Here is a 21,348-nt window from a genome sequence, read left to right on the forward strand (position 1 = left end):
AGAGTGAAGGCTGTGGGGCCGGTGCGAGCAGTATGCATCAGTCACTGCTCACTGTAGGCGTACAAGGTATGCAGGAGGGACAGTTGTTGGGAGTTTTCGGCTGGTGGGGCTTGGGGATCCCTGCCAGCCACATTATAGCTATGCTGGTACTGGGTGGGCCTGAGCCCAAAGTGCACCCAAGCCCACCCTTGGCTACACCTCAAGATGTGGCCACTACAATGGGCATTGAAACAACAATGCGATCAGACCAATCACAAACCTTCTCACAGGGTTTATGTCACCCCACAAATAAAGCAAGCATTGCAATGGTGACTTAATTCCGCCAAATTTAATAGAGGGAATTCCTTTCCATCGTCCACCCACAACTCTCACACTGACAACCGATGCTTCTTCCCATGGATGGAGTAGCCTAATGGTTAGTGCAGTGGACTTTGATCCTGGGGAACTGAGTTCGATTCCCACTGCAGCTCCTTCTGACTCTGGGCAAGTCACTTAACCCTCCATTGCCCCATGTAACCCGCATTGAGCCTGCCATGAGTGGGAAAGCGCAGGGTACAAATGTAACAAAAATAAAATAGATACTATTGGAGATTCTACGTGGAATGTTGCTAGTGGAGAAGTAGCCTAGTGGTTAGTGCAGTGGACTTTGATCCTGGGGAACTGAGTTCAATTCCCACTGCAGCTCCTTGTGACTCTGGGCAAGTCACTTGACCCTCCATTGCCCCTGGTACAAAATAAGTACCTGAATATATGTAAACCGCTTTGAATGTAGTTGCAAAAACCTCAGGCGGTATATCAAGTCCCATTTACCTATACTACCATACCCAGGGACATTGGACTCAGTTGGAAGCTACCTTACAGATTAATCTGGTCGAACTCAGAGCAGTTTTCTATGCAATTCAGACGTTTGCCTTCCAGCTCAAAGGTCAGGTAATTCTACTACAAATAGACAAGCAGGTCACAATGTTCTATTTGGTCTCTGTCTGGAAGCATTCTGAATATGGACTCTTCTTCTTCGACTTTGAGCAACTCTTCAGGCATCCTACCTTCCATGCCAAAACAGTACATTGGTAGACAAGTGGAGCTGAATTCTATATCCTCACGAGTGGTCACTAGCTCTCCCTACTATTCGTCACGTATTCAAAAAGTGGGGGATAGCTTGCATAGATTTATTTGCTTTTGCTCACAATTACAAATGTCAACAGTTTTGTTTGACTTCCCTCAAACCTCAGTCTGCAGAAGGACCCATTTCACCTTCCTTGGACAAAGGTCTCTATTTTGCTTTTCTTCCAATCCCTCTAATTCCCAGAATTATCCACAAGGTGATTTAGGATGCAGCACTCCTTATCCTCAATGCACCCTAACTGGCCTCATCAGCCATGGTATCCCATGGTTCCTCAGACTTTCCCAGATCAAGACCATATCTCTGGGAGCTCATCCTCACCTTCTCACTCAGCAAAACGGACAACTTCTGCAACCTAATCCCAGGGAACTGTCGTTGACGGCTTGGAAATGTCAAGGATTGCGTTGTTCTCTAAAACATTGCCAGTCTCAGATGTTTTACATGCCGCTCATAAACCTTCCACTCACAAATCTTATTCACTAAAATGGAAAAGGTTTTTCAACTGGTGTAAGACAAACAACTATGATCTGGGCTCTGTCCATTTCTTCTTTATTGTCTTACCTGCTCCATCTCTCTGTTTCAGGTTTACAATCTTCTTCAGCAGAGTTCACCTTGCAGCATAAGTACATAAATAATGCCACACTGGGAAAGACCAAAGGTCCATCGAGCCCAGCATCCTATCCATGACAGCAGCCAATCCAGGCCAAGGGCACCTGGCAAGCTTCCCAAATGTACAAACATTCTATACATGTTATTCCCGGATTTGTGGATTTTTCCCAAGTCCATTTAGTAGCAGTTTATGGACTTGTCCTTTAGGAAACCGTCTAACCCCTTTTTAAACTCTGCCAAGCTAACCGCCTTCACCACGTTCTCCGGCAACGAATTCCAGAGTTTAATTACGCGTTGGGTGAAGAAATATTTTCTCTGATTTGTTTTAAATTTACCATCTTAAGTAGAGAGGTGTGGTAGCCATGTTAGTCCACTCTTAAAGGTTATCAATAGAAATCAAACAAAATAAAACATGGAAAAGAAAATAAGATGATACCTTTTTTATTGGACATAACTTAATACGTTTCTTGATTAGCTTTCGAAGGTTGCCCTTCTTCGTCAGATCGGAAATAAGCAAATGTGTTAGCAGATAGTATATATAAGAGAAACTTCAAAGCATTACTTTGACAGTCTGACAGAGTGGGAGGAAAAATGTAACGAAGGATGCTATATTGGAGAAACATGCCAGATGCTTAAGACAAGATTCAATCTGCACAGACATCACATGAAAATAGCCGGTGCCAGTCAAGCCCCCACCCCTGTGAGCTGTTTGTGCTTTTCGTGCTGCACCTCCAGGGTCTCTAATCACCGTCCGCACTACTTACACAATACAATCCTCTCAACTGTATCTTAGAAACCGGACAGCTGGATTATGGACCATTTGCACTACAACAAATAAAAACAAAAAGAGGAAAAAAACCAAGAGAAGCTTCCGTTGGGGGAAAACACAAGTTTATTTTATTTTCCCAAGATTAGGAAAAATGAGGAATAAATATAGATACAGTATAGAATAGAAAAGAAGAACATGTTACAGAAAATGAAATTACAAATGAAAAGTGGGAACAGGACATCCTTCCAAATTCCCTGGTTTGGGAGTCAAAAGAGATGTACACTTCCCAACCTCCTATCTGGCAGAGAAATATTATATAGGATTTCTTTTCCCTTTCAATACATGGAGCACAAGAAGGAGGGAGGGTTTCCTCACCTCCTTAATTAGCATCTTACAGTCAGGCAGGATCTCCTGACAATAAAGAAATATATAGCATCTGTTTATATTTCCTTTTGAAGATGCATTTGGTCTGTTGTCCAAATGTTTTGGACCTCTTCTATTCATCTTTACAGCCTCACACAAGAATACATTTCGCAGAACCTTTAATTAGTATTTCCCCTATTCTAAAAGAGGAGACAAAAGTTAACTACTGCTTCCAGTTGCTATAGAGGTGTTAGGTTTCTCTTGTCAATAGAACTATTGCTATTGACTCCAGGGATCAGGGAGATAGTGTTTGAATTGTTCTAGGCAGAGAAGGAAATAAGGTGTTACCTGGTCTTCCTCTCATGGTTGTAAAAAAAAGGGTAGCCTTACTTCCAAGGGCATGGGAAAGAATTCTGTCTCCTGACCATATTCAATGGGAGAGATTCTCCCCCCTCTGCAATAATATTTTCTTATCCAGTCCTGACTACAGGATTTCTATTTCTCTCCTCTGTCAGCCCTGCCCCCTTCACCTGGAACTTCCTTTGATCTGCATCCTAAAAGTCTCTCAAAGGCTAATAAACACACTCATGTAAACAGCAAATGGTTTGTCTTTCACTTGCTTGGTCAGAGAAAGGTGGGGGTACTTGCTCCACCTGGCCTGCTTAATATCATTGTAATTTACAGAAAAAAGAGAAATTTCCACTTCTCATCGTCTGTATATTAATTCTTAGATATCAGATACTTAGCAGCACTGAAACTGCTTGGTTCAGGCCTTCATAAGTACAAAGTACACCTCCACCAACAGGGCCAACACTTTACAAGACCAGAACACTGCACCAGTGATTTCACAGTAAGAATACTGAAAGGTAATTTTAAAACAATACAGGAACGTAAGACCTTTGAAATAAGAATGATTGAATATTTTGACACCCAACAAACAGGACTTAATAAGGATCTGGGTTTTCTAACCCATTATAAACCATAAAGCTATATTTCTCTGTTTATTACCCTCCAACACCCATCCTGTTAGAATATCAATGAAATGCTTTGATGTCCCCAAGCATACCCCCCACCCTCTCACTCTGTCAGACTGTCAAAGTAATGCGTTGATGTTTCTCTTATATATACTATCTGCTAACACATTTGCTTATTTCCGATCTGATGAAGAAGGGCAACCTTCGAAAGCTAATCAAGAAATGTATTAAGTTATGTCCAATAAAAAAAGGTATCATCTTATTTTCTTTTCCATGTTTTATTTTGTTTGATTTCTATTGATAACTTTTAAATTTACTACACTGTAGTTTCATCGCATGCCCCCTAGTCCTAGTATTTTTGGAAAGCGTGATCAGACGCTTCACATCCACCTGTTCCACTCCACTCATTATTTTATATACCTCTATCATGTCTCCCCTCAGCCGTCTCTTCTCCAAGCCTCCTTAGTCTTTCTTCATAGGGAAGTTGTCCCATCCCCGCTATCATTTTAGTCGCCCTTCGCTGCACCTTTTCCAATTCCACTATATCTTTCTTGAGATGCGGCGACCAGAATTGAACACAATACTCAAGGTGCGGTCGCACCATAGAGTGATATAATGGCATTATAACAATCTCCAGTATTCTTCCCAAGGCAGGATCATTACCAGTTTCCTCACACCCACTAATCAAACGCTTCCTGATGAGCCTAATACATTTGCATCCTCCAATCAAGCCACCGCCTCCTTCTTGGGACCTCAACCTAGTCCTTACTCGACTAATGCAACCACTGTTTGAGCTTTTAGCATGAGCTTCTTTGCAATTCCTTACATGGAAAATGTTCCTAGTAGCTATCACCTCAGCCAGAGGAGTAAGTGAGCTATAAGCATTGGTGCATTATCCTCTGTAAACACAATTTTTTCCTTTCAAGGTAACCTTACTGTTCACCCCAAGTTCCAACCAAAGGTGATCACTGCATTTCGTCTCAATCGGGATATTGTTTTACTACTACTATTTGACATTTCTGTGTTTTATCCAAAACCTCATTCTTCCGCTGCAGAAGCATCCCTTCATACATTGGATTGTCGAAGAACTTTGTTATTTTATCGTAAGTGTACAGCTTTTCCTGTCCTATCACCAAAAGCCTCTTGGCTCATCAGTAACAAAACACACTTTATACTCCTGGATTGCAACATGTATCATCTCCTGTTATCATCAATGCAATCATTCTGTGCACAAGTGAGGTCTGCAGCTTTCCTGAAATGTCTCTGGTTTGTGGACATTTGCAAAGTGGCCACATGGTCTATAACACATACATTTGCACAGCGCTATTTGTCTTGACACTGCATCATGTGCTGATGCTGTGTTTGGACAGACGGTTCTTCAAAAGTTGTTTACATGACTGCCCCCCCCCCCCCCCCCCACACACACACCTTTTTCACTGTTTTGATTGCATTCCCAAGATTATATGCTATTTAGCAACCCTCTGCTAGGGAATCACCAGTGTGGAGAAAGTGTTGCTGCTTACCTGTAACTGCTGTTCTCCATAACAAGGTAATCCAGACACAGCATTCCTCCTTCCTTCCCCGCTATTGGGATGTACTGTTAACGTAAGATTTAAAGACAAACAACCCCCCAAAAAACAATGTATTCTTGGTTCCAAGTATTTTTTTTCCATTGCTTGACAAATACACTTTTGCTATGAAGTGTTGTTTTACCTTCATGTACCGATGTTTTTCTAGTTCTTTTTGGTGCTTTAATTCTCTTTGCAACTTTTGGTTCAGCAACATCCTGGCTACAGTCAAGAGCAAAGCGGGAAGCTGTATCTCTATGTTGATTGGTCGAATGTAATCCAATCCGCTTTAAGCTGGGAGACTGCTTTGGGGCGGGCAGTAGTTGCCCAACGCAGTGCCCCGCCCCTCATGTAAAATGTAACAGAGCTTGGCCTCCCTTCTTCCGGCTGGCCTGGTAGTATCTCAGTAGATGCGGACAGCAGGCACTGACAGCGCCCCTCCCCTCCCCTCTTGTATCATAAAGCCCAGCTTCCTTTCCTCCCGCAGCGCCCCGCCCCTCACATATGTTCTTACCGCCTTCTCTCTTTTTACGGTGTGTCTCTTAGTAGCTGTGGGAAGGCACTGCCCCGCCTCTCATGTATAATGCATAAGCGAGAGCCCCGCCTCCCCGTCCTCCTGCTGAAGTCGCTCAGTAGCTGTGGGAAGACGGCGACCCGCCCCTCCTGTATAATGCCTAAGCGAGAGCCCCGCCTCCCTCTCTTTAGTTGCGGGAAGGCACTGCCCCGCCCCTCATGTATAATGCATAAGCGAAAGCCCCGCCTCCCTCTCTTTTTACTGTTTGTTAGTAGTTGCGGGAAGGCACTGCCCCGCCTGTCATGTATAAAGCATAAGCGAAAGCCCCGCCTTCCTCTCTGTTTTTACTGTTTCTTAGTTGCTGAAGGCACTGCCCCGCCCCTCATGTATAATGCATACGCGAAAGCCCCGCCTCCCTTCCTCTCTTTTTACGGTTTCTCTTAGCAGTAATTGCGGGAAGGCACTGCCCCGCCCCTCATGTATAATGCATAACGAGAGCCCCGCCTCCCTCTCTCTTTTTACGGTTTCTTAGTTGCTGAAGGCACTGCCCCGCCCCTCATGTATAATGCATAACGAGAGCCCCGCCTCCCTCTCTCTTTTTACGGTTTCTTTCTTAGTTGCTGAAGGCACTGCCCCGCCCCTCATAAGCGAGAGCCCCGCCTCCCCGTCCTCCTGTTGAAGTCCCTCAGTCGCAGTGGGAAGACGACGCTCCGCCCCTCCTGCATAATGTATAACCGAGAGAGTCCCGCCCCCCGCCCGCTCTTCTTCCTCGTTTCATTTCACCGCTGCCGCCGCCGGCATGGCCGGGAAGAGCGGGCTTTTGGAGCTGCTTCTGCGCGAGCGCTGGATGCCGGTGGCGGCTGAGCTGAGCGGCCAGAGCCTGACGCTGACCTCTGACCCGGAAGCGGCTGTTGCGGCGGAGGAAGAGGCGCCCTGCGGGGCCCCGAACGGGCTGTGGGAAGCGGAGCCGGTGCGCTCGGTTCGGGTGTTGAAGCAAGAGGCGGGCGGGCTGGGCCTGAGCATCAAGGGCGGCAGAGAGAACCGGATGCCCATCCTCATCTCCAAGATCTTCCCGGGGTTGGCGGCGCAACGGAGCGGGGCTCTGAGAGTGGGAGACGCCATCCTGGCCGTTAACGGCACCGACCTCCGTCTCGCCACTCACGACCAGGCCGTGCAGGCGCTGAAGAAGGCGGGCAAGGACGTCCTGCTGGAGGGTGAGGAGCCGGCGATGCGTTGGGGGTGGCGTTGCTATAGGAAGGGAGGGAGGAGCTTCTGTGGACCTACTGGGCTGCTGATAGTGAAAGGGGAGGAGCCTGGAGGGAGGACTGCCACTACTGAAGGGGGAGGAGCCTGTGGGAGTGGACCACTGCTGCCACTGAATTGGGGGAGGGAGGACTGCCACGACTGAAGGGGGAGGAGCCTGTGGGGGTGGACCACTGCTGCCACTGAATTGGGGGAGGGAGGACTGCCACTACTGAAGGGGGAGGAGCCTGTGGGAGTGGACCACTGCTGCCACTGAATTGGGGGAGGGAGGACTGCCACTACTGAAGGGGGAGGAGCCTGTGGGAGTGGACCACTGCTGCCACTGAATTGGGGGAGGAGCCTGGAGGGAGGACTGCCACTACTAAAGGGGGAGGAGCCTGGGAGTGGACCACTGCTGCCACTGAATTGGGGGAGGGAGGACTGCCACTACTGAAGGGGGAGGAGCCTGGGAGTGGACCACTGCTGCCACTGAATTGGGGGAGGGAGGACTGCCACTACTGAAGGGGGAGGAGCCTGTGGGAGTGGACCACTGCTGCCACTGAATTGGGGGAGGGAGGACTGCCACTACTAAAGGGGGAGGAGCCTGTGGGAGTGGACCACTGCTGCCACTGAATTGGGGGAGGGAGGACTGCCACTACTGAAGGGGGAGGAGCCTGTGGGAGTGGACCACTGCTGCCACTGAATTGGAGGACTGCCACTACTGAAGGGGGAGGAGCCTAGGAGTGGACCACTGCTGCCACTGAATTGGGGGAGGGAGGACTGCCACTACTGAAGGGGGAGGAGCCTGTGGGAGTGGACCACTGCTGCCACTGAATTGGGGGAGGGAGGACTGCCACTACTAAAGGGGGAGGAGCCTGCAGGAGTGGGAGTGGACTACTGCTGCCACTGAATGGGGGAGGAACCTGGAGGGAGGACTGCCACTACTGAAGGGGGAGGAGCCTGGGAGTGGACCACTGCTGCCACTGAATTGGGGGAGGGAGGACTGCCACTACTGAAGGGGGAGGAGCCTGTGGGAGTGGACCACTGCTGCCACTGAATTGGGGGAGGGAGGACTGCCACTACTGAAGGGGGAGGAGCCTGTGGGAGTGGACCACTGCTGCCACTGAATTGGGGGAGGGAGGACTGCCACTACTGAAGGGGGAGGAGCCTGTGGGAGTGGACCACTGCTGCCACTGAATTGGGGGAGGAGCCTGGAGGGAGGACTGCCACTACTAAAGGGGGAGGAGCCTGGGAGTGGACCACTGCTGCCACTGAATTGGGGGAGGGAGGACTGCCACTACTAAAGGGGGAGGAGCCTGGGAGTGGACCACTGCTGCCACTGAATTGGGGGAGGGAGGACTGCCACTACTAAAGGGGGAGGAGCCTGCAGGAGTGGACCACTGCTGCCACTGAATGGGGGAGGAGCCTGGAGGGAGGACTGCTACTACTAAAGGGGGCGGAGCCTGCAGGAGTGGGAGTGGACTACTGCTGCCACTGAAGGGGGAAGAGCCTGGAGGGAGGACTGTGCTGCTACTGAAGGGGAAGGGGCCTAGAGGAGGGGTGATTGTGCTGCTATTGAAGGCAGGAGGGGACTGGGCTGATTCTACTGAAGGGGGAGGAGCCTGGAGGGTGGACTGCCACCACTAAAGTGTGGGGGGGGGGGAGCCTGCAAGAGGGTGACTGCTGCTGCCACTGAAAGGGGAAGAGCCTGGAGGGAGCACTGTACTGTAGGGGGAGGGGACTGGGCTGCTGAAGGGGAGGAGCCTGGAGGGAGATCTGTGCTGCTACTGAAGAGGGAGGGGCCTAGAGGAGGGGTGATTGTGCTGCTATAGAAGGGGAGGGGACTGGGCTGATTCTGCTGAAGGGGGGGAGCCTGGAGGGAGGACTGCCACTACTAAAGGGGGGGGAGCTTGCAGGAGGGTGACTGCTGCTGCTGCCACTGAAGGGGGAAGAGCCTGGAGGGAGCACTGTACTGTAGGGGGAGGGGACTGGGCTGCTGAAGGGGAGGAGCCTGGAGGGAGATCTGTGCTGCTATCATAGTAGATGATGGCAGTCAAAGACCTGTAGGGTTCATCCAGTCTGCCCAACAAGATAAACCCATTGTCTGCTATGCTATGGAGGCCTCTGTGTTATAGCAGTGCAATGGTCAGGAGGGGGGTTGTGGCATAGGGACAATGCAGAGCTCTGCCATTCAGAACAAATGTTTGATTTAGCTTATCTAGCAACTAATGGGTGGCTGATAGATTTGGCCATCATTCGCTGAAAGGAAAATCTGGTCCCTTGTTGTCACTGTGATGGAGGGATTCTGTAAGAAAAACAGAAATGGGGATAACTTGGTGGTAGGTGAGAATGAGAGCATATAGTGACTTTGGTTTGAGCTGGAAGGTGTTGATCAAAAACAGTGCTCTGAGCTGGTAACCTGAGCAGAGGAAGTGTCCAAGCAAGCACACCATCCTCAGGTTTTCTTGGTACACCATGAACTGTAGCAGAATTCAGAGGAGGCTGTTTGAAATCTGCTATATAGTACTATTCCCTGCTCAGGGCCTCTCAGCCAGATGTGTTCCAAGGATGGAAAATGCAAAAGATTGAGCATGCTGTTGAAAGTCAGTGCCAAGGAAGCAAGAAAGATTGTTTACAAGGACTCAGTCTGCAACATTTGTTCAAAAGTAAGACAATCATTCTCACTATTGTATCCTTGTTGCCACTTTTTAGACTGGGTAAGAAATGTCTTTATAGATGGGATGCAAGAGTTCAGATAAAACAAGTGATTATTGAATTTACTGGCTGTGCCTTATGCTTCTGTGTTTATAATAAAAGCACGACACAGTTAAAAAATGTCCAGTTAAAGCTGGGTTTTAGAAGTGTGACTAGAGTGGTGTGGTAGCCGTGTTAGTCCACTTTTAAAGGTAATCAATAGAAATAAAACATTGAAAAGAAAATAAGATGATACCTTTTTTTATTGGACATAATTTAATACATTTTTTGATTAGCTTTCGAAGGTTGCCCTTCTTCGTCAGATTGGAAATAAGCAAATGTTGGTAGATGACAGTATATATAAGTGAAACATCAAAGCATTCCAGTGACAGTCTAACAGGATGGGGATGGATAGGTGAGAGACAGGAAGAGGGACAGGTGAGATATGTATGGAGACAGGAGGGTGACAAAGCAGTACAATTTTATGGTTTATAATGGGCTAGAAAACCCAGATCTTTGTTAAGTCTTGTCTGGTGGGTGTCAAAATATTTAATCATTCTGACTTCATTAAGTTCCTGTATAAGTTCCCTTTTAGGATTCTTACCATAAAATCACTGGTAAAGTGTGAGGTGACATCCTGGTTGGTACTAGCATTTTTCATATGGTGTCTATGTAAATGAAATCTCTTCTTTAGCATCTGACTGGTTTCTCCAATGTAGCAGCCTTCCTTGCACTTTTTACATTGAATGATATATACCACATTGGAAGATGAGCACGTGAAGGATTCCTTAATGTTGAATATTTTTTGTTTGTGAATGACTGTGGGGTTCTGTGAAACGTTTTGGCATAGTTTACAGCTGGATATATTTCAAGGATAAGTGTGACTGGAATAAATGTGGACTGTCCCACTGGAAATGTTAAGTTCCCAAGACAACATGCTAGTGCCTGTGTAGGGTATGCTTTGATAATGATGGCTGATACAGGAGGACCATGAGCCCATCTAGTTTGCCCAGTTGGCCTCTGGCTTTGCCGTGACCAGTCATCTGCAATTCTTTTGCTGTTGTTTTTTTTTTTAATCTCTATGCACCACCACTACCACTTCTGCGAAATTTTCTAAAGTTAACCTTCAGTCTCTCCTCTAGAACTTTCCTTTTTTTATGTGAAGTTTGCCGCTTGCGCAGCGGTTATTTATTTATTTATCTGGATTTTGCTCACTACTTTTTCAGTAGTAGCTCAAGGTGAGTTACATTCAGGTACTCTGGATATTTCTCTGTCCCAGGAGGGCTCACAATCTAAGTTTGTACCTGAGGCAATGGAGGGTTAAGTGACTTGCCCAAGATCACAAGGAGCAGCAGTGGGATTTGAACCGGCCACCTCTGGTGCTCTAACCACTAGGCCACTCCTCCACTACTGCTACTCTTTAGGGTTCTACATGGAATGTTGCATGGAATCTTGTCACTCTTTAGGATTCCAGAATCTTGATATTCTTTGGGGTTCTACATGGAATGTTGCTATTCTTTGAGATTCTGAATGGAATCTTTATTTATTTATTTAGATTTTGCTCACACCTTTTTCAGCAGTAGCTCAAGGTGAGTTACATTCAGGTACTCTGGATATTTCTCTGTCCCAGGAGGGCTCACAATCTAAGTTTGTACCTGAGGCAATGGAGGGTTAAGTGACTTGCCCAAGATCACAAGGAGCAGCAGTGGGATTTGAACCGGCCACCTCTGGTGCTCTAACCACTAGGCCACTCCTCCACTACTGCTACTCTTTAGGGTTCTACATGGAATGTTGCATGGAATCTTGTCACTCTTTAGGATTCCAGAATCTTGTTACTCTTTGGGGTTCTACATGGAATGTTGCTATACTTTGAAATTCTGCATGGAATCTTGTTATTCTTTAGAATTCTAGAATCTTTATTTATTTATTTAGATTTTGCTCACACCTTTTTCGGTAGTAGCTCAAGGTGAGTTACATTGAGGTACTCTGGATATTTCTCTCACAATCTAAGTTTGTACCTGAGGCAATGGAGGGATAAGTGACTTGCCCAAGATCACAAGGAGCAGCAGTGGGATTTGAACCTCTGGATTGCAAGACCAACCATAAGGCCACTCCTCCACTCCCTAATGCTTTGTAATATTTGAATGTCTGGTGAGCATCCATCCACTCTTCCCAGGCTGGTTCTGCAGAGCTAGAGTTTGCATTTATTTCCTTTGATGAAATACCTTCTGATCCTTAGAGATTTGAACTCCTGCTGGTAGTCAGCCCACCAGTGTGTTATGACATCCTACTGAGTAAAGCTTAAGTGACTTCCCAAGATCTCAAGGAGCAGCAGTGGGATTTGAGCCCTGGTTGCTGGCCTCTGCTCTTTCCTCCTCCAAGCCTTGTGATAATACTTTCCTGCTCCATTGATTGCAGAGTTGCAGACTTGGGGCTGTTGCTAATGAGGGGAAGGTGCTCTTTGTCTCTCCTCCTGAGCCTTGTGCATCCCTTGAGTTCTAGTTGCAATATGATTTGCCAGCTGTGTTTTTCTGTTTGAAAAGAGTGTTCTGGAGTGCTGGATGCTTTGCTTGAGTCATCCCATGTACTGAGTCCCGAGACGGAGAAATAGATAAATGGATGTGGGCTGGATGAAAGTGAGAAGAAACTGAAGAGTAGTTCACTGTTGAAACGCTGAAAGTGAGTTACAGTTTTCTGCAGCAGGCCAAAGCTGTTTGAAGGCTGGACAATAAAGCAGCAGTGCTGGGCCTGCAGGAGAGTTGGTAGGCTGTTTGGCTTTGCAACCCTGCACAAACCAGCAGGAGCAGACTCGGCAATTGGTCTAGCTTGGGGTTTTGAGAAGCTGTGGCTTCCTGTCTGAGAAACCCCAAACCTCATTCTATAAAAGAAATGGGACATAGCTGAGAGCAGCAGTTTTCATCTGCACCACCTCCTGCGGGAGGGCATTCCAAGCATCCACCACTTTCTCCGTGAAAAAATACTTCCTGACATTTTTCTTGAGTCTGCCCCCCTTCAATCTCATTTCATGTCCTCTAGTTCTACCGCCTTCCCTTTTTTTTTTTTTTGGTTTTTAAACTACCAAACAGCAACACAGCTCCAATAAGGAAGAAAAAACACCGTAACGTATGAACGTAAAGCTATCCAAAGGGAGGGATCTGGACCAATCCGGAGGGACTAAAGGAAAGCAAATTAGCAGGTAAGGTCTAATTTACCCTTCCTTAGTGTCCCTCCGGACCAGCCCAGAATGTGACTGATGGGAAGTAACAAAGCAGTGAAATTATGGGAGGGACCCTAGCAGTCCCGCCGACAAAACGCTTGCTCCGAAAGCAATCTGACCATGGCTGAGAACATCTAAACGATAATGCTGAGAAAAAGAATGCAAAGACGACCAGGTTGCCGCCCTACAAATGTCTTCCGGAGGCACAAGACAGCGCTCTGCCCAAACGGCAGCCTGACCACCTGTAGAGTGAGGCGTAACTTGCTCTGGGACAGATTCCCCAGAAAAAAGATAAACTGAGGCAATCATTTCTTTAATACAAAGAGAAATAAAGGACTTATAAACTGAAGCAATCATTCCTTTAAGCCAAGGAAAAAATAGTGGGCTTAGAAGCCTTAAACACTATGCGCGGGCCTCCAAACAGAATAAACACACGACCAGAATGCCGAACGTCAACCGTAGACTTGATATAGTGTTACAACGTTCACTTGATATCCAAACACCACGGAAGACGCTGGTGTGCAGAACCGGAGAAAGAACCTAGTACAGGCAAAACTACCGATTGAGTAACAGGAACCCGATCATCAGAAGACTCCAAAACAACGAACTACCGGACAATGCCTGCAACTCCGAAACTCACCTAGCCGAAGCAATGGCCACGAAAAATACTGTCTTCAAAGCCAAGTCTTTCAGAGAATAGGATGACCAAGGCTCGAAAGGAGGTTTAGTTAAAACCAAAAACACCACATTCAGATCCCAGCGAGGAAAAGAACTGGGAGACGGAGGCCGAAGAAGTGTAATTCCTTTCAAAAGACACTCCACATCCAGATGAGAAGAAAGAGGTTTACCTTGGACACGACCGCGAAAACAAGCCAATGCCGCAATCTGCTCTGTAAGATAAGTAAAGCAAGGCCCTTGTCAAAACCTCGCCGCCAAAAATCTAAAATTAAAGAATTAAAGACAGACTGAACTCCTTACAGCATTCGTCAGATATCCTCCAGGTGCGCACATAATTCAAAGAAGCATAGTAGAAAGACTTGAGCGGGAAAAAACCTCTCTTAGTTACTGCAGCCCTCACAAGAGCCAGGCTGCAAGACGGAAACTATCCAAATCCAGAAGAATGACCGGACCCTGTGACAACAGATCTTATGTAACTGGAAGTCTGAGGCAATGGAGAGTGAAAGCAACTTTGCCAGCTTCACAGGTTTCAGCCCTCTGTTGTAATCACTCCACTTGAAGCATGTGCTTGCACAGTCGCTATGCTGGCGCCAGACCTGGAACTAGGCCGTTCAGTTTCCCCATGTTACTTCTGGAGAGGTGATCTGGGGGGAAGGGGGCCAGGAAAGAGTGAACATGACTCTGTGGAGAGGATGTTTAAAACAAAGTAAATGGGGGGGGGGGGGGGGGCATGGTAGGGACCTACATAATGAATGTTTGCTCTAGAGTTCAATATAGTGTTAATCTGGCCCTGGATCCCAGTACAAATCCCTGGGGAACTGCACTATTTACCTTTCTCCATTGAGAAAACTGATCATTTAGTCTGTTTCCTATCTTGTAAGTTCCCATTCCCTAATAGGACATTCTCTTACCCCTTGACACTTTAACTTCCTCAGATACCTTCTAAAGGCTGGTGGTGTTGTGTTGGTCACCTTCCAATTTCCGGGTGCTGTGACTGATTTTAATGATATTCAGACCAATAATCTATAATATATAGGTCTGCAGTTTCATTTGTGAGTTCCATCCAGTTCTGGTAATTCATTACTCTTGAGTTTTTCTGCTCCATGACACTTTCCAGTCATCCAGATGTGATGACTCAGAGGAAATGAAGCACCATCAGCATGTTTCTGGCATGAATATCTCCATGACATTCTTTTTAATGAAGCCTGAAGCAAAGAATTAATTTTAGTTTTATGATGGCTTAGTTCTCCTCGGTCATTTAACAGTCCATCCAATTTCTTCTCAGCTTTTTTTTCTTCAGAGTACTTGAAAATTTCATTTTAGTTTTTGTCTTTATAGCGAGTTTATTTTCAATGTGTTTTTTTATTTTTCTTTTTGTCATGCCTAAACATTACCTCTAACATGCCAGTGTTTTATGCTCTTTCGTGTTTCCATTTGCATCAATCTTCCTTTTTTTATTTTTTTAAAGATGAAGTTTTTGGCCTTAATAGTTTCTTCATCACCATTTAATTGTGTCTACTCTGTTTTGGTGTTCCATTGTCCTTTTGAATTGCATAGGTTACTTTTGATCTGGGCTTCTAAGATTAACTACAGCATGAATGGTGTTTAAAAATTAGCAGTAGCATAGTAGATGACGGCAGAGAAAGACCTGTACGGTCCATCCAGTCTGCCCACAAGATAAATTCATATGTGCTGCTTTATACGTATACCTGACCTTGATTTGTATCTGCCATTTTCAGGGCACAGACCATAGAAGTCTGCCCAGCACTATCCCCGCCTCCCACCACCAGCTCTGCTTCCCAATCTCCATTAAACTTCTGAGGATCCATTCCTTCTGAACAGGATTCCTTTATGTTTATCCCACGCATTTTTTAATTCTGTTACCATTTTCATCACTACCTCCCATGGGAGGGCATTCCAAGTATCCACCACTATCTCTGAAAAAATACTTCCTGACATTTTTCTTGAGTCTGCCCCCTTCAATCTCATTTCATGTCCTCTAGGTCTACCGCCTTCCCACATAGGTCCTGGAGTATTCCCTTGCCACTCAGGTTTTCAGGATACCCACAATTAATATACGAAAGCGCCAAACCCCTACACGAAAAACTACACTGGCTCCCAATCAAAGAACGTATTGCCTTCAAAATCTGCACTCTAGTTCATAAAATCATCTACGGCGAGGTCCCGGGATACATGATAGACCTCATCGACCTACCAGCCAGAAACACTACAAGATCAACACATACATACTTAAACCTCCATCACCCAAGCTGCAAAAGACTTAAATATAAATCAACCTATCCAGCTTCTCCTTCATAAGCACGCAATTATGGAACGCACTAACAAACACCATGAAACAACGCATGATCTACTAAAATTTTGGCAATCACTAAAAACTAATCTATTCAAAAAGGCATAGCCCAATGACCCAACCTAAATGCCTCGATCCTGCAACACAAGGAAACTACTACCCGACCTGGACAAAATTCAATCCTTCCTCCATATTCCCCAATGTGTCTATCACACATGAACCTTGTACTATATCACTTTGTATCTGTTATACCGGAACTGGCAATCGCCACCACGGTACTATGTAAGTCACATTGAGCCTGCGAATAGGTGGGAAAATGTGGGATACAAATGCAATAAATAAACATGCATGAAAGCTTTGCATACAATGGAGGCGGTGTATGCAAATTAATCTCATGCATATTTATGATATACAGATCAAAGTATGCTTTGGCTGTATTCCGCATTTAGCGGGACCTGTGACGCAGGCACTGTGTGCTGAAACACAGCCTGTGTCAGGTCATTTATGGAAGAATTGATGTTCAAGTTACTTGATTAATGAAACTGTGTCCCGTTTTTGAAGGCTCCTGGTGATCACTAGATGCCAGAAACATTCTCTCCGTTTATAAGCACCAGGTCCAGAATAGCTCTATCCCGTGTTGGTTCAGTTACCCACTTCTGAAACAATTCTTCCTGTAGGGAATTCAAGATCACTTTGCTTCTGGATGACCCAATCAACATCTGTCATATTAGAAATCACCTTTCCCTTTTCCTAGCTATCTTGTGGATGTCTTCAATTAAGTCTCTGGCCATTTCTTCTGACTGTGAAGGTGACCTGTATATTACTCCAATGTAAATACATTTTCCTTTCCCTGTTTCCAGTTTAATCCACAGCGCTTCTTCCATACCCCATGTGTCCTGCAGTTCTGTCACTTTAATATTATTCTTAGCATATAATGCCACTCCTCCACCCTTTTTTCCTACCTTATCCTTCCTGAGTAGATTATAGCCAGGTATAGCTATATCCCAGTCATGGTTCTCCGTGACCACCACTAAATCCAAGTCTATTTTTATCATTGAAGCCTCGAAATCTAGAAGTTTGTTTTCCATACTGTGGGCATTGGTATACCAAGGTCTCCAGACGTTACTCTTTTTTTCCTGTTCCATAGGGGCATTCAATGTCCTACCTTCCTGAGGCTTAATTATGGATTTGTGGCCTTTTATTACCCATCCCCATCAATTTCAGTTTAAAGCCCTCTTTAGTACTTTCACCAGTCTGTTGCTAAAGACACTCCGACCCTTCCTGGATAGATGGGCACCATCATCGCACAGTAGCTCTTGGAAAGTCATCCCATGGTATAGGAAACCAAAGTGCTCACGTCAGCACCAGCCACGCAACCACACATTTAGCTCCATTCCTTCTGCTAGAACACTTCATTGACTGGAAATGAAACGCTTTCATGAGAACAGAGGCCAGAGCTCCCCAGATGAGCCCCTGAAGCCTCACATTCCAGACTAGTGGGGCATGTTGGTCGTAGAAAAGCGGTATTTTGAGAAATAGTGTGTTTAGGCCAGTGTTTTCCCAAGACCTGTCCTGGAGTACCCCTTGCCAGTCAGGTTTGCATGTAGTGGAGGCAGTGTATGCAAATCAAGTTCATGCATATTCATTGTGGATATCCTGAAAACCTGACTGGCAAGGGGGGGTACTCCAGGACTGGACGTGAGAAACGCTGTTATAGGCTATATCCCGTTCCAGCCATGCCCTTATGGTATGCTAGGGGTCCTTGCCCTGCCATGATGCTATCCGTGCTTTGCAACAATAATCATTGCACCTTTTTGTCTTGTGACAGTTGTACCAGTAAGAGGGAATCTCTATCTGGCAGCCTGGAAAGGGCTAAATGAAGGCCTATGTTCAGGGATAGCCTCTCTGTGTAGAGCAGGAGCAGGAAATTGAAATTCCTGACATAATTAACTCTGATCTTTTTATCCTTGCAAAGGTAGATGAGGCTGAAGTCTTACTAGCCAGGGAGGTGTGTAGGGAATGAGAGAGCTGAGCGTGACTTGTCACTTCACTGGCATAGAGTGCATGTTTCCTGGTCCCTTCTGCCTCTGCTGTAGAAGGCTTTGTTCTATTTCCTCTCTTCTCCCTGTACAATTCTGGTTTGACGCTACCTCTGCCTTCACTGTCTCTCTGTCCTTTGAACATGACTCTGGGGAATTAGTGGGAAATGGCTGCTTCTGTCCTGTCTGCCTGCACCTGTTTTTTTTGTTTTTTTTTGTGGAGGTATCACTGCAAGGGTTTGCTGTTGCTATTTCCAAGCCATTAGTTTTCCGGTACTTGAGAAAGAGTTGTTTTCTTACAGCAGTCCTGCTGGAGCTGGAAAATTTCAGGCTTAGAAATTGAATGCATAATTAGGAAACATGCAGGGCACTTAGCATTAAAGGAGGAAGGAAACAAATGAGTCCCTTTGGGCAGCTGTATTTTTAAATGTTAACACAAACTGTTTCCTGCTAGGGCTGATTGAAAATATGTTTCATGTGAAACTGTGTTGCTGTATCCAGAGTAGAGAAGTAAATCTAAGTCCAGGGGTTCTCAAACCAGTTTTCGGGGCACACCAAACTAGTCCTTATTTCAGGATTCCCCAGTGAATATGCATGAGAGATGTTGTGTGCATATTCATTGTGGATATCTTGAAAACCTGACTGGCAGGATGTGGCCCAAGGAGTGGTTTGAGAAGCCCTGATCTAATCTGATGTGATAGCTTTTTTTTATTGGCTTAACGGCCCTATTTGGGTTAATAGTTTTTGCTAGTACATAAGTAATGCCAAACTGGGAAAAGACCAAGGGTCCATCAAGCCCAGCATCCTGTCCACGACAGCGGCCAATCTAGGCCAAGGGCACCTGGCAAGCTTCCCAAACTTACAAACATTCTATACATGTTATTCCTGGAATTGTGGATTTTTCCCCAAGTCCATTTAGTAGCGGTTTATGGACTTGTTCTTTAGGAAACCATCCAACCCCTTTTTAAACTCTGCTAAGCTAACCGCCTTCACCACGTTCTCCAGCAACAAATTCCAGAGTTTAATTATGCGTTGGGTGAAGAAAAAGTTTTTCTGATTTGTTTTAAATTTACTACACTGTAGTTTAATCGCATGCCCCCTAGTCCTAGTATTTTTGGAAAGCGTGAACAGACGCTTCACATCCACCTGTTTCACTCCACTCATTATTTTATATACCTCTATCAAGTCTCCCCTCAGCTGTCTCTTCTCCAAGCTGAAAAGCCCTAGCCTCCTTTTGTCTTTCTTCATAGGGAAATCGTCCCATCCCCGCTATCATTTTAGTCGCCCTTCGCTGCACCTTTTCCAATTCTACTATATCTTTCTTCAGATGCAGCGACCAGAATTGAACACAATACTCAAGGTGCGGTCGCACCATGGAGCGGTACAACGGCATTATAACATCCTCACACCTGTTTTCCATACCTTTCCTAATAATACCCAACATTCTATTCGCTTTCCTAGCCGCAGCAGCACACTGAGCAGAAGGTTTCAGTGTATTATTGACTACGACACCCAGATCCCTTTCTTGGTCTGTAACTCCTAACGTGGAACCTTGCATGATGTAGCTATAATTCGGATTCTTTTTTCCCACATGCATCACCTTGCATTTGCTCACATTAAACGTCATCTGCCATTTAGCTGCCCAGTCACCCACCTTCTTAATGCCATCTCTCCTGCTCTTATTCCTTTTATCTGTCACATTCTCAACCTCTCACTTTCCACTGCGACTGTCCCTGCTGCCTTTAAACATGCTGTGGTCACACCTCTCCTTAAGAAGCCTTCACTCAACCCTACTTGTCCCTCTAATTACCAACCCATCTCCCTCCTTCCTTTTCTCTCCAAATTACTTGAGCGTGCTCTTCACCGCCGCTGCCTTGATTTTTCTCTCCTCACATGCTATTCTTGACCCACTACAATCTGGTTTTCGCCCTCTCCACTCAACCGAAACTGCGCTTACTAAAGTCTCCAATGACCTATTACTGGCTAAATCCAGAGGTCAATATTCCATCCTCATTCTTCTTGATCTTTCCGCTGCTTTTGACACTGTCGATCACAGCATACTTCTCGATACCCTGTCCTCACTTGGATTCCAGGGCTCTGTCCTTTCCTGGTTCTCTTCCTACCTCTCCCTCCGCACCTTTAGTGTTCACTCTGGTGGATCCTCTTCTACTTCTATCCCTCTGCCTGTCGGCGTACCTCAGGGTTCTGTTCTTGGTCCCCTCCTCTTTTCTATCTACACTTCTTCCCTTGGTTCATTAATCTCATCTCATGGCTTTTCCTACCATCTCTATGCTGATGACTCCCAAATCTACCTTTCTACCCCTGATATCTCACCTTGCATCCAAACCAAAGTTTCAGCGTGCTTGTCTGACATTGCTGTCTGGATGTCTCAACACCACCTGAAATTAAATATGACCAAAACTGAGCTTCTCATTTTCCCCCCCAAACCCACCTCCCCGCTCCCCCCGTTTTCTATTTCTGTTGATGGCTCTCTCATTCTCCCTGTCTCCTCAGCTCGAAACCTTGGGGTCATCTTTGACTCTTCTCTCTCCTTCTCTGCTCATATCCAGCAGATTGCCAAGACCTGTCGTTTCTTTCTTTACAACATCCGTAAAATCCGCCCCTTTCTTTCTGAGCACTCTACCAAAACCCTCATCCACACCCTTGTCACCTCTCGTTTAGACTACTGCAATCTGCTTCTTGCTGGCCTCCCACTTAGTCACCTCTCCCCCCTCCAGTCGGTTCAAAACTCTGCTGCCCGTCTCGTCTTCCGCCAGGGTCGCTTTACTCATACTACCCCTCTCCTCAAGACCCTTCACTGGCTCCCTATCCGTTTTCGCATCCTGTTCAAACTTCTTCTACTAACCTATAAATGTACTCACTCTGCTGCTCCCCAGTATCTCTCCACACTCGTCCTTCCCTACACCCCTTCCTGTGCACTCCGCTCCATGGATAAATCCTTCTTATCTGTTCCCTTCTCCACTACTGCCAACTCCAGACTTCGCGCCTTCTGTCTCGCTGCACCCTACGCCTGGAATAAACTTCCTGAGCCCCTATGTCTTGCCCCATCCTTGGCCACCTTTAAATCTAGACTGAAAGCCCACCTCTTTAACATTGCTTTTGACTCGTAACCACTTGTAACCACTCGCCACTTGTAACCTACCCTCCTCTCTTCCTTCCCGTTCACATTAATTGACTTGATTTGCTTACTTTATTTATTTTTTTTGTCTATTAGATTGTAAGCTCT

The 21,348-nt window shown here is 46.1% G+C and overlaps 1 protein-coding gene across 1 annotated transcript in view; it reads left to right on the forward strand.

The window, feature by feature from the left end:
- Window positions 1–6,716: 6,716 nt before the first annotated feature.
- The window catches only part of SNTB2 (syntrophin beta 2), a 39,901-nt gene continuing 25,269 nt past the window's right edge, over window positions 6,717–21,348 (forward strand). Inside the window, exon 1 of the mRNA XM_030204649.1 lies at window positions 6,717–7,134. Within this exon, the coding sequence (XP_030060509.1) occupies window positions 6,720–7,134 (415 nt within the window). The 5' untranslated portion in view covers window positions 6,717–6,719. The remainder of the gene's footprint in view (window positions 7,135–21,348) is intronic.

Source organism: Microcaecilia unicolor, chromosome 5, assembly GCF_901765095.1.
Source record: "Microcaecilia unicolor chromosome 5, aMicUni1.1, whole genome shotgun sequence".
NCBI classification, from domain to species: domain Eukaryota; kingdom Metazoa; phylum Chordata; class Amphibia; order Gymnophiona; family Siphonopidae; genus Microcaecilia; species Microcaecilia unicolor.